The 14,088-nt window shown below is 41.5% G+C and overlaps 1 protein-coding gene across 1 annotated transcript in view; it reads right to left on the bottom strand.

Moving 5' to 3' along the window:
- Window positions 1-14,088, bottom strand: part of LOC137638777 (galactoside alpha-(1,2)-fucosyltransferase 2-like) — a 60,607-nt gene that overhangs the window by 22,483 nt on the left and 24,036 nt on the right. The window contains exon 5 of the mRNA XM_068371148.1: window positions 3,681-3,839. Within this exon, the coding sequence (XP_068227249.1) occupies window positions 3,681-3,839 (159 nt within the window). The remainder of the gene's footprint in view (window positions 1-3,680; window positions 3,840-14,088) is intronic.

The following is a 14,088-nucleotide window of genomic DNA, read 5'->3' as shown; positions in this document are numbered from 1 at the left end:
TAGCCAAACGAAATAACTACCAGAGTCAACTGTTTTCCCCATGGTCGAAATTTAATTGGTAGTTAAATAGCCCATCGTAATAATCCCTGGAGTCTACTGTTTTCCCCGTGCTCCATGTTTGGCGAATAGCTAAATAGCCAATCGTAATAACTGCCGGAGTCTGCTGATTTCCCTGTGCTTAAAGTTGGCTTAGTAGGTAAATAGCCAACCAAAATAACCACCAGAGTATGTTGATTTCCCTGTGCTTTGAGTTGGCTTAGTAGCCGAATGGCCAATCAAAATAACAACTGGAGTCCCTGTGCTTACAGTAGGCTGAGTAGCTAAATAGCCAATCGTAACAACATGTGGAATATAATGTTTACCATCTGCTCTGAGTTTGCTAAGTAGGTAAATAACCAATCGAAATAACCACCAGTGTCTACTGTTTTTCCAGTGATTTGAGTTTGCTGAGTAGCTAAACGTCCAATCGTAACAACACGTGGAGTCTACTGTTATCCCTGAGCTCCGAGTTTACTAAATAGCTAAATGGCCAATCGAAATAACCACTGAAGTCAACTGTTTTCCCTGTTCTCCTAGTTTGGTGAGTAGCTAAATAACCAATCATAATAACCACCGGAGTCAACTGTTTTCCCCGTGGTCCAAGTTTGGTGGAGGAGGTAAATAGCCAATCAAAATATCCACCTGAGACAACTGTTTTTCCCATGGTCCAAGTTTGGTGAGTAAGTAAATAGCCAATTGAAATAACCAGCAGAGTCAACTGTTTTCCCCGTGGTCCAAGTTTAGTGAGTAGGTAAATAGCCAAACGAAATAACTACCAGAGTCAATTGTTTTCCCCGTGGTCCAAGTTTAGTGAGTAGGTAAATAGCCAAACGAAATAACTACCAGAGTCAATTGTTTTCCCCGTGGTCCAAGTTTAGTGAGTAGGTAAATAGCCAAACGAAATAACTACCAGAGTCAATTGTTTTCCCCGTGGTCCAAGTATAGTGAGTAGGTAAATAGTCAAACGAAATAACTACCAGAGTCAATTGTTTTCCCTGTGGTCCAAGTTTAGTGAGTAGGTAAATAGCCAAACGAAATAACTACCATAGTCAATTGTTTTCCCCGTGGTCCAAGTTTAGTGAGTAGGTAAATAGCCAAACGAAATAACTACCAGAGTCAATTGTTTTCCCCGTGGTCCAAGTTTAGTGAGTAGGTAAATAGCCAAACGAAATAACTACCAGAGTCAATTGTTTTCCCTGTGGTCCAAGTTTAGTGAGTAGGTAAATAGCCAAACGAAATAACTACCAGAGTCAATTGTTTTCCCCGTGGTCCAAGTTTAGTGAGTAGGTAAATAGCCAAACGAAATAACTACCAGAGTCAATTGTTTTCCCCGTGGTCCAAGTTTAGTGAGTAGGTAAATAGCCAAACGAAATAACTACCAGAGTCAATTGTTTTCCCCGTGGTCCAAGTATAGTGAGTAGGTAAATAGTCAAACGAAATAACTACCAGAGTCAATTGTTTTCCCTGTGGTCCAAGTTTAGTGAGTAGGTAAATAGCCAAACGAAATAACTACCAGAGTCAATTGTTTTCCCCGTGGTCCAAGTTTAGTGAGTAGGTAAATAGCCAAACGAAATAACTACCAGAGTCAATTGTTTTCCCCGTGGTCCAAGTATAGTGAGTAGGTAAATAGTCAAACGAAATAACTACCAGAGTCAATTGTTTTCCCTGTGGTCCAAGTTTAGTGAGTAGGTAAATAGCCAAACGAAATAACTACCAGAGTCAATTGTTTTTCCCCGTGGTCCAAGTTTAGTGAGTAGGTAAATAGTCAAACGAAATAACTACCAGAGTCAATTGTTTTCCCCGTGGTCCAAGTTTAGTGAGTAGGTAAATAGTCAAACGAAATAACTACCAGAGTCAATTGTTTTCCCCGTGGTCCAAGTTTAGTGAGTAGGTAAATAGCCAAACGAAATAACTACCAGAGTCAATTGTTTTCCCTGTGGTCCAAGTTTGGTGAGTACGTAAATATCCAAATGAAATAACCACCGGAGTCAACTGTTTTCCCCATGGTCCAAGTTCAGTGAGTATGTAAATGGCCAATCGTAATAACCCCTGGAGTCTACTGATTTCCCCGTGCTCCAAGTTTGGCAAAAAGATAAATAGCCGATCATAATAACAGCTGGAGTCTCCTTTACTTCCTGTGGTCTGTATTTGTTCAGTAGCTAAATTTCCAAACGTAATAACCACTGGAGTCTACTGTTTTCCCTGTGCTCCGAGTTCACTGAACAGCTAAAGAGCCAATCGTTAAAACCACCGAGTCTCTGGTTTTCCATTTCACCATCGTTGGATTTTCTCATAAGTATGAAGGCAAATGATGGCTGGATCCCACAAAGTAGCATTTAAAGGTATGTTAAAACATAATTCTTCCATTTTAGGTACATGATCTAGAAAAACTCCAGATTAAATGCTGGTATTAATTTGGTACCATACCCCACGATGTTTAGCTGTTATTGTTCGGATGTAAACAGACAATGACTCCATTAAGGCCAATTCACACGACCCGTTTTCTTTCCAATAGGCTGGCCGTCGGTTAAGTGATGTCTAGCTTTCTTACGTATATTCAAATGCAACTGTTCACACGACCCGTCAGGCTGACGGCGGCCCTCGGTCATCAGCCGTCCGAGTTGGATCGGCTTCCTTTCCAAGAAACCTCGGCCAGTTTGACGGACGTTAGCCACCCGTCCCAACCAACAGGCTGATGGTGTTTCGTGTGAACGAGGACCTGTTTCGTACCCGTTTGTTTCGTGGCCTACAGCCCCGACTTTTCCTCACAGTATAGTCATAAAAATGAAAGTTAGTTTGTTGTTGACACCATGCATGAGAGGCTAATTGAACTTGTTCAAGGGTATCAGGAGATATTAGACATGGCAAACAAGATGTATAGAAATAATTTACATAAAGAAAAGATATGGAAAGTGACTGGAGAGGCATTAAATAAAACAGGCAAATTTATCATAATTTTAATATTGTTGGCATGGTGCATAAAGTATAATGAAGTTGCATAACTTATTTTATCAACACAGTTATCAACCAACATCTTATAGTGTCAAAATTATCGTAATTTACTCTGTCCTCATGTGACATTCTAAGTAAACAATGAAAACCGCGCGCGGGTAAACGGATAGGGAATGCCTCGTGTGGATGTACAACATTTGACGGCGGTTAGCCACTGGCCAGCCAGTCGGAAAGAAGGGTCGTGTGAATCAGCCTTTAGTAGTATTATAGATCATGGTGAGTGGACATTTAACATCACCACATCCTAATTAATAAAAACACATGTAATACCTATGAATTAGTTACATAATGCATTTTATAAATTCAACTGACATTGTGATTTCATGTAATCACTGATCCACCTTTTCAGTGATTACATGTAATCACTAACAGTCCCAGTGATTACACATTCACTAAAAAAGTTTAGTGATTTCATGAAATCACTGATTAAACGTTTTTTACTGCAATATATATAAATCAAAATCCTCCGAGTTTGTTATCAACTATTTGTGGTAAAATAATTGTATTAACAAGTAAATGCTTAATCTATAATTCTTTTTCAGTTTTAATAAAGAACATACCTGTAAAATTAAAATACACACGTAGTAATTCCCCACAGTAAATGTCATTTCAAAACTATAAGAAATTACCTTCCAAAATGTATAGAAGAGATTCATGAGTCAACTGGTACTGACGGACAGCCTTTTGGATAGTTGGAAGCAAATGACTCACCATATCATCATTCAGATAATCTGGGTTAACACTAACAAGTGCTCCCATATCATCTGCATCGGCAATCAGTGTATTAGCTGGAAAAAAAATGTTGAAATGTTGGTGTAACAAGGTCTTACATATTCAATGAGGAATAATGGTAAAAGAGAATGTTCAGTTTAAAACAAAAATTTATATATCAAAGTTGTTGTAGATTTAAAATTGTTGTTTACAAAAATATTCGATTTTCAGTTCTTTCATTACTCTTCTTTTCAGTCAATAGAAGAATAAAAAGTTTGATGCTAGGTTTGGATGATAATATAGTGATCCTTCTTATATAAATTTCTTTAAGAAAGATACTTGGTAGACATTTTGAGAAAACGATTTTACAGAAATATAATTTATCATACATTAGAAAAGGTTTGTGAAAGCACCAAAAAGGCAGGCCAGATCACAAAAGAGTAGAATGAATAGAATAACTGAAAATCATACATAAGACAGCTCTTAGAAAATCAAAACAAAAGGATGTGGTAGATCACTGAAAGTTCCTCATTAGAGATATAGTAAAAATGCAGAGACGGACTTTGAAACCGTGAGATAAAAAAAGCAGTAAAAGGATTAAGTGACTATACTGTAGAGAATCATGAAGAGGGAAGTCAATAAACCATACATGAATATCAACTCAGAAACAAATGGATAAAAAGTGAAGGATAAGTCTGTTAATTTGACTAAAAGAGACAAAAGCTTAAAACTATACTGAAAGTTCTTATTCACAACTTTTTTTTTTTAATAGCCTGGGTTTATGATGTAAGAAGGAGTGCTTTCTCTGGATTATTAATAAAAAAAGAGGCAAAGATTATATGCGACAAAGGTCTAAATTCGACCATGCTAAAAAATAAACGAACGTTTAACTTTGAGAAAGGTCATATCCTAGAAAACATATCATTAATCCATTCTCACAAACAGAATATGAGGAGTAAACTAAATCGTTACATATATCTGCTTTGCTTAAAGATTCTAATTTGGCATCAGATCCTCATTTAAAATCTTTGAGGAACCAATTACCACCTATTTAGGAGAGCTAAAAGTGAGGATGGTAGCATAATACTTTTAAATCTAATATTGCAATTACTGTACCGTACCAAATAAAATTACAGAAATAAATAAAATAAAATATTCTCAACTAATTTTTGAAAAAAAATATTGGGAATTACGATTTATAAAATATATAACACCGGATATGTTCATAGCCTATCGACCAACATCGTTAAACATGGATTGGAATCAGTGGGAGAAAATTTATGTGTTCCCACCCTTCAATCTTCTCTTGAAGGTGTTGGTCAAGCTTCGATCATTCAGGGGGACAGCAGCCCTGGTTGCTCCTTTGGTGACAGAGATGAACCCCAGGCTGGTGCCTCTACCCAACCCGAGTCTGTCTCAAGAAGTACAGAGGAAGACTGTCTTTGCTTCATCTTGGAAAAGGAAAGCCCTTCATATCAAGATTTTTTCGCATTAGCCCTAGAAAAAAGGTTCAAAATTCAACGAGACAAATTGGCATTTGCGGAAAATTATAAAACTTCCACTACTTTCAATCAGTATGAAACCTCGTGAAAGAAATGGGTTCGATATGTGAAAGATAAAAATCCACCTTCTATCTCTATGGATTTTTGTTTAGGCTTTCTGATCGACTTCGCATCCTCCAAGATTTCGTTGTACAAGTCGGCCCTAGGTAGACCCATTTTATATGCTTTTGACAAAGATTTTAACTTGGACCTTTTCAACAAGATTCCGTAAGCTTGCGCCAGGTTGAGACCAGCAGCTCCACCGAGGCCGATCTCCTGGTCACTGGATAAAGTTTTACAATTGGCTTCGGAGACTGACAATCAAACAGCGTCTCTACGAGATTTATCTCAAAAATGTTATTTTCATTAGTAAAATAAATTTTTGAATATACTTACCCGATAATCATGTAGCTGTCAACTCCGTTGCCCGACAGAATTCTACGGGAGGGATACGCCAGCTATCACTATACTAGAAGGGGGTGTACTCACAAGCGCCACCTGTGGCCAGGTACTACAGTACTTGTTGTTGACGCCACCTCACTTTTTCCTCGGTCCACTGGTTCTCTATGGGGAGGAAGGGTGGGTCAATTAAATCATGATTATCGGGTAAGTATATTCAAAAATTTATTTTACTAATGAAAATAACATTTTTCAATATTAAACTTACCCGATAATCATGTAGCTGATTCACACCCAGGGGGGTGGGTGAAAAACCAGTGTACAAGACTAAAGGATAGCTAAGTATCCCGTATTTCATATAATCAGTTATCCACAATAACAATGAAATAATAAGTACCTGGTAAGGAAGTCGACTTGAACCGTTACTCTGCCTTTAATAAGATCGTCTTCCTTACTGAGCGCAGCGTTCCTCTTGGAAGGCTGAATCAACTCAAAGGTGCTAAAGTATACAGGGCTGCAACCCATACTAAAGGACCTCATCACAACCTTTAACCTCGGCGCTTCTCAAGAAAGAATTGACCACCCGCCAAATCAACAAGGATGTGGAAGGCTTCTTAGCCGACCGTACAACCCATAAAAAGTATTCAAGAGAAAGGTTAAAAGGTTATGGGATTATGGGAATGTAGTGGCTGAGCCCTCGCCTACTACTGCATTCGTTGCTACGAATGGTCCCAGGGTGTAGCAGTACTCGTAAAGAGACTGGACATCTTTGAGATAGAATGATGCGAACACTGACTTGCTTCTCCAATAGGTTGCATCCATAACACTCTGCAGAGAATGGCTCTGTTTGAAGGCCACTGAAGTAGCCACAGCTCCCACTTCATGTGTCCTTACCTTCAGCAAAGCAAGGTCTTCTTCCTTCAGATGAGAATGTGTTTCTCTAATCAGAAGCCTGAATAGTAAGAAACTGAGTTCTTAGAACTTGGAAAAGAAGGTTTCTTGATAGCACACTATAAGGCTTCTGATTGTCCTTGTAAAGGTTAAGACCTTTTTAGATAGTACCTAAGAGCTCTAACTGGGCAAAGTACTCTCTTCAGTTCATTCCCCACCAAGTTGGACAGGCTTGGGATCTCGAACGACTTAGGCCAAGGACGTGAAGGAAGCTCGTTTAGCAAAAACCGAGCTGCAAGGAACATGTAGCCGTTTCAGATGTGAAAACAATGATCCTGCTGAAGGCGTGGATCTCACTTACTCTTTTAGCTGTTGTCAAGCACACGAGGAAAAGAGTTTTTAATGTGAGGTCCTAAAAAGAGGCTGATTGGAGAGGTTCAAATCTTGATGACATAAGGAACCTTAGGACCACGTCTAGATTCCAGCCTGGAGTGGACAACCGACGTTCCTTTGAGGTCTCAAAAGACCTAGGGAGGTCCTGTAGATCTTTGTTGGTGGAAAGATCCAAGCCTCTGTGGCGGAAAACCGCTGCCAACATACTTCTGTAACCCTTGATCGTAGGAGCTGAAAGGGATCTTACTTTCCTTAGATATAACAGGAAGTCAGCAATCTGGGTTACAGTGGTACTGGTTGAGGAAACTGCATTGGTCTTGTACCAGTTACGGAAGACTTCCCCTTGAGACTGATAGATTCTGAGAGTGGATGTTCTCCTTGCTTTGGCAATCGCTCTGGCTGCCTCCTTCGAAAAGCCCCTAGCTCTTGAGAGTCTTTCAAAAGTCTGAAGGCAGTCAGACGAAGAGCGTGGAGGATTGGGTGTACCTTCTTTACGTGAGGTAGACTTAGAAGGTTCACTCCTAGAGGAAGAGTCCTGGGAATGTCGACCAGCCATTGCAGTACCTCTAAGAACCATTCTCTCGCGGGCCAGAGCGGAGCCAACCAACGTCAGCCGTGTCCTTTTGCGAGAGGAGAACTTCCGAAGTACCCTGTTGACAATCTTGAACGGCGGGAATGCATACAGGTCGAGATGGAACCAATCCAGCAGAAAAGCATCTACGTGAACTGCTGCTGGGTCTGGAATCGGAGAACAATACAACAGGAGTCTCTAGGTTATCGAGGTAGCGAACAGATCTATGGTTGGCTGACCCCACAGGGCCCAAAGTCTGCTGCAAACATTCTTGAGAAGGGTCCACTCTGTGGGGATGACCTGACCCTTCCGGCTGAGGTGATCTGCCATGACATTCATACCGCCCTGAATGAACCTCGTTACCAGTTAGCTTTCGATCTTTAGACCAGATGAGGAGGTCCCTTGCGATCTAGAACAACTTCCACGAAAGAGTCCCTCCCTGCTTGAAGATGTAAGCCAGGGCTGTGGTGTTGTCAGAGTCCACCTCCACCACTTTGTTAAGCTGGAGGGACTTGAAGTTTATCAAGGCCAGAATAACCGCCAACAACTCCTTGCAATTGATGTGAAGTGTCCTTTGCTCCTGATTCCATGTTCCCGAGCATTCTTGTCCGTCCAAAGTCGCACCCCAGCCCGTGTCTGATGCGTCCGAGAGGAGACGGCGGTCGTGTTTCTGAACAGCCAAAGGTAGACTTCCTTGAGAAGAAAGCTGTTCTTACACCACGCGAGAGAAGACCTCCTCTCTTCGGAAACAGGAACTAAGACCGTCTCTAGCGTCATGTCCTTTATCCAGTGAGCAGCTAGATGATACTGAAGGGGGGGGAGGTGGAGTCTCCCTAACACGATGAACAGGGCCAGCGATGAAAGTGTCCCTGTTAGACTCATCCACTACCTGACTGAGCATCGGTTCCTTCTCAGCATGCTCTGGATGCATTCTAGGGCTTGGAAGATCCTTGGGGCCGACGGAAAAGCCCGAAAAGCTCGACTCTGAAGATCCATACCCAAGGAGACAATGGTCTGGGATGGGACGAGCTGAGACTCCTCAAAATTGACCAGGAGGCCCAGTTCCTTGGTCAGATCCATAGTCCATTTGAAAATCTCCAGACAGCGACGACTTGTGGGAGCTCTTAAAAGCCAGTCGTCTGACGGAGCCGGACACAAGATCATGGTACTGCTGCACAGTCTGTGAACTGTCAACCATGGGCAAGCGAGGAAGTACAGTGACAACCCGAATCTGTCTAGACTGTCTGGGTCGTACAGACAACTCCTTATCGGGTTGCTGAGGTTGCCGCACTGCGTCACAACAAGTCACTTCTGCTGGTTGTTGAACGTCTTCCCCGTGACACATTGACTCCGTAAACAAAAAAATCCTCTAACAAGGACTAAGCTTGGACTGCATGTCTTGCAACACAGCTCAAGGTCTATGGGAGCAGGTGTGGTAACAGACGGGATTAGCGACTGAAGTGGAACCATTACCTTCCCTGGAAGCATGTTATGCTTAAATAAAAGTCCATAGGAGGCTACGCAGCTAAAGGCTCCCTCCAAATGACAGAGTCCTCAAGGGAATATCAGAAGGAGGGAGAAAAGAACTTTCTCATCTACAGGGACCATATCCTAGAAAAGCTAAGTTCTCTCAGTGAGGGTTTCACTGGTGCAAAAGCAGCAGACTAGAAGGCAACGTTATGAAACTGCTTGACAGTCTAGTGAGTTGGCAACAACCAAAGATGTGTGACTGAGAAGCATGCGGTAAGGTATGCAGAGCATGTTGTATGCAGAGTATGCTGTATGCAGAGCATGCTGTATGTAGAGCATGTTGTATGCAGAGCATGCTGAATGCAGAGCATGCTGTATGCAGAGCATGTTGTATGCAGAGCATGCTGAATGCAGAGCATGCTGTATGCAGAGCATGTTGTATGCAGAGCATGCTGTATGCAGAGCATGCTGTATGTAGAGCATGTTGTATGCAGAGCATGCTGAATGCAGAGCATGCTGTATGCAGAGCATGTTGTATGCAGAGCATGCTGTAAGCAGAGCATGCTGTATGTAGAGCATGCTGTAAGGTAAGCAGAGCGTGTGCATGGCGTTTAACATTTCTCAGAAATTCCATGACCAGTGCTAGAGTGCTTTATGCATGCTTGCATGGGGTTTTAATATCAACATAATATTTACCTTACATTCATAACTCATGATTCATATTTTTGCCATATTTTGCGATATTGTTAAAAATATATTGCAAGGAATACAAATATATTTTTATAAGTAATACAAATAACCTCCATTATCATAATGTTTGAAAATGGAGGTAAGGTATGCTGAACAGCAGAGTCAGAACGAGCTGGAACAACAATAGTTGTGGTTTCCTCTTCAAGACTCTGTTGAGGGAACACCTGAGGCTCAGTCTGCAAAGGCTGATCAAAAGAAGTAGCAGAAGGTAGGCGCATGGGTGGAGGAGGCTGACTCCTGGCATGAGTGGCTGAACTTAAGGGTTGCGCTTGCTGAGTGGTTGGCGGATGCGCAGTAGCAAGTTCCTGAGGAACGAGTTGAGGTTCCTGCGGTGTGAGCTGAGAGCGAAAAGGTAGTGGCTGCGCAGAACGCAGTAAAAGTCTCGCAAGTTGAGGCTCCTGAGGCGCAAGGCTAAGGTGTTGAGGTGCTTGCCTTGAGGAGGGTTGAGCTCGCTGCAGCGAGAGCTGAGGAGACTGACTCATGGATGGGAGAGGTTGTTGTACCTCAAGCGAGTGTTGCCTCACTGGTGGAACAGCAAGTGGAAGCGGAGGAAGAGAGGTATAAGCCTCCTGTTCCCATTGCTGAGGTTGCCTTAAGGAAGGCGGAGGGAGCTGCACACCACTGGGATCAGTAAACTCATAACGTGGCTCAACATCGTACGCCTGGCAGGCAGTACTGCGGTCAGGCGGAGCGAGCGCAGGCGGAGCGAGCGCAGGCGGAGGCGCAACCTTCTCAGCCCGACACTCACGCATCAAGACCGAAAGTTGTGACTGCATGGACTGCAGTAGAGTCAACTTGGGGTCGGCAGACACTAAGGTCTGCTGAGGTAAAGCCTTAACAGCAGAGATCTGTTGCGGCAGAACCTTACTCCTCTTAGGCGGAGTGCATTCAACTGATGACTGCGGCGAGTCAGAGCTAACCCAATGACTGCATCCGGGTTGTTGAACTCTAACTTCGTACGTCTGGCATAGGTCTGGACTTTACGTTTAAGAGGTCTTGAGACCTGAGACCAGCGTTTTCTCCCCTAAATTTCTTCTGCAGACGAGCAAAGTAAGGGCTCAATCGTCTGCGGGTGGGAGTGACGGTCTCTGTAAGACACGCCCGCAACCACCGAGGATACTTCTGTGCGCCGATCAAGGCCTGCTGAACCCTTTTGCCCTTCGACATTGCTTCTCCCCTGGGCTTGGGAGCTTGCAAGAGGTCCCGGACTGGGAGGACGACTGGCACGCACAGAAGTACCCTCACGCACAACACTGACACTTTGCACTAATCACTTATCACTTTGATTTTCTGTTTGCACTTATTTCACTGAACTCGAAACTTTAAGTGGTTTGTACCTGAAACACGCAATTCTATCCTTTCTCAAAAGTTAGTAATTGCGAAAACAGAATTACAATGTAACAGAAAAATCTAATGAAAGATAAATAATTCAGTGGCTGGAAAGAGACTAAACACTAGATCACTCTAGAAACGTTTACCTTCTTCCCCTAAAGAGACTAGGGAGAAGAGCAAAAACGATAACAACGTTACTCGCTTGAAGGAAACGTTTATCCTCCTCTTTCTCCCTCCGTCTCTATCTCTCTCTCTCTCTCTCTCTCTTGACTTAGAACCTGAGAGAAGAGCCCAATCATATATATCGTTAAAACATATTATTGTTAAAGGAAAAAACTGAAATATTTCCCAAAATGAAAAGTTCCTTTATTAGGATTAAAACCATTAAGTTAAGAAAGAATGAACAAAACGCTAGACACGGTTACTCTTACTGCAACGTGAAACCGTGAAAATTCTTTCTCTATCGTAACGATAGAGCGCAAGTTGAACGTTCTGAACGTCAACAACTGCAGAGACAAAACAAAACGTTAGTTCAACTTTGAAAACAGTACGAGACTATCAAAGAAATTCTTTCAAAGACATTAAAATAGCATAATATGTTAACAGGTAAAACCGAAATGACGGGCTCAATGTTAATTAACTTCGGTACCAAGAAAAGACCGCCTACTATTAGGAAGGTCGAATATAAACAAATATAAAAATTAATTTTAATAAGTTTATAATAAAAGGAAGTTAATCGAAGAGGCCTATAAGAGGCGGAGAGATATAAAATAAATCTATAACTTTTGTTAAGCAAAATTAAGAAAGAGAGTCTATACTCTCTTAGACACCAACACTTCCGTCCAAGGGAAGGGTCGGCCATTTAAAGGTGAAAGAGAGTTCATACTCTCTTCGTCACCATAATTAATCAAATTAATTCCAAAAGCTAACTAAGCTAATATAGAAGTTTCCAGTATAGCGAATAGCTGCAAATTTTAGAGAAATACTTCACCAAACCGTGAACAATACTCCAAAATCATAAGCGTATCCAAGAACGTCTTGCCGGAAGCACGACAGAGGAAAAAGTGAGGTGGCGTCAACAACAAGTACTGTAGTACCTGGCCACAGGTGGGGCTTGTGAGTACACCCCCTTCTAGTATAGTGATAGCTGGCGTATCCCTCCCGTAGAATTCTGTCGGGCAACGGAGTTGACAGCTACATGATTATCGGGTAAGTTTAATATTGAAAAAGTAATTTTCCTAACCACTATGGCTTCTGGTGCTCGGGTTAGTGAAATTGTGGCTCTCTCAGAATTTACAGACAATGGTGAAGTTAATTTATACCCTGATCCTACCTTTTTGGCTAAGAATGAGCTTCCATCTAAACGTTGGGGACCATGGAAAATAGTTCCCCTCGAAAGTGATCTCACCCTGTGTCCAGTGCAGTGTTTAAAGACATATCTTGACAGGACAAAGAATTTTAAAAAGGGTCAATTATTTAGAGGTGAGACAGTTGGATCAGAATTGTCTTTGAAACAAGTGAGAGCAAAATTGGCTTATTTTATTAGAAGAGCAGACCCCGCTAGCATGCCGTTGGGTCATGACCCTAGGAAAGTGGCATCATCTCTGAACATTTTTCAGTATATGTCATTCAAGGGTTTACAAGCTTATACTGGTTGGAAGTCCACCAGGGTGTTCTTCAAGCATTATATGAAGCAACTGGACGAAATTCGTCATTTTGTGGTGGCAGCAGGTAGTGTTATAAAACCTGCTGCAACGACGTAGCCCTCAAGTGAGTCCTTGGGCATTCTTCCAGCTTATTTTCCTTAATAAGTAAACTGTCGGTTTTTGCTTCATGATATACATTAAACAATTTCAAAATTTTATTTTTCAGGATTCAATTTAGTTTCTCTGAATTTTATATGTGTACCTATCTGAGCACACTATTCCTATTTTAGAACCAAGTTTAAAATAGTTCAGTTTCTTTGGTTGGGTATGACACTGTACTTTGTATTTAGCCATATATGGCTTAATTTTTATCATCAGATCTTCTTAAGGGGTTCTAGGACATATCAAATTGTTTCCCCTCCTGATTACTCAGATAAAAAATTTTATTGGAGATATATATTGGGGTACATTGGTAGATCATAATGCTTATCACTTAAATTGTATTAAATTTTGCTCAAATATGTTTGTTAATAGAAAGTTGTATACTGTTTGATGCTTTTCATTGCTAGATATAATTCTTGGTAGTAGAAATAAACTTAGCATACTATGGTGAATTTCTACCAACACTGCACATTAAGAATCTATTTGAAGATGAGTATTTGTTCCTTAATGATTACTCACAACGCTCATGATATTGGTAATATTTATACTTCACACTGTTAAAGAGAGTGTTCTTCACCACGGGGATGATTGATGGCAGGTCACAGATCTTTCCCCTTAGAACACTATCATATTTACCAAATCATGATAATTTTGGATTAATTTTTAAGGTAGAAATTTATAATTATGCTTCGTCACATAGATGGTGAGCACTCATTAATAGGAGGATTTCTCCATGCAAAAGCATCACTTCCATCAGGACGACATGGCTCGAACCCAAAAAAGGGATTCTGACGTAGGAAAAATCTATTTTTGGGTGAGATATCCATGTCGTCCTGATGGCCCACCCGTTACCTCCTATTTCTCCTACCCTTTTGCTCGTTGGAGGCTTCTATTTCACAGTAGCTCAGCTGCAAAGTGGAATGGTGAAGCGGGATCATATAGGAGCACCGGAAGGTGATAGGATGTGTAACGGCTCCTTACTTATCCTATCCCTTAGTGGATTAGACTGGGTAAGGTCTGTTTGCGGTGCAGATATCTATGGTTATCTTAGGATATGTCCCTGATTATACACGATATCTTCGGATAGTCGTTTCCAGGGGTTAGAACCCCGTGATACCTGACGGTAATTCTCTTATAATATCAATCTAGAAATATTATACTGTAGAAAGTT

The sequence above is a fragment of the Palaemon carinicauda genome, chromosome 1 (assembly GCF_036898095.1).
Source record: "Palaemon carinicauda isolate YSFRI2023 chromosome 1, ASM3689809v2, whole genome shotgun sequence".
Lineage (NCBI taxonomy): Eukaryota > Metazoa > Arthropoda > Malacostraca > Decapoda > Palaemonidae > Palaemon > Palaemon carinicauda.
The sequence above is the reverse complement of the archived record's forward strand: the minus strand, read 5'-3'. Positions and strand labels throughout refer to the sequence as shown.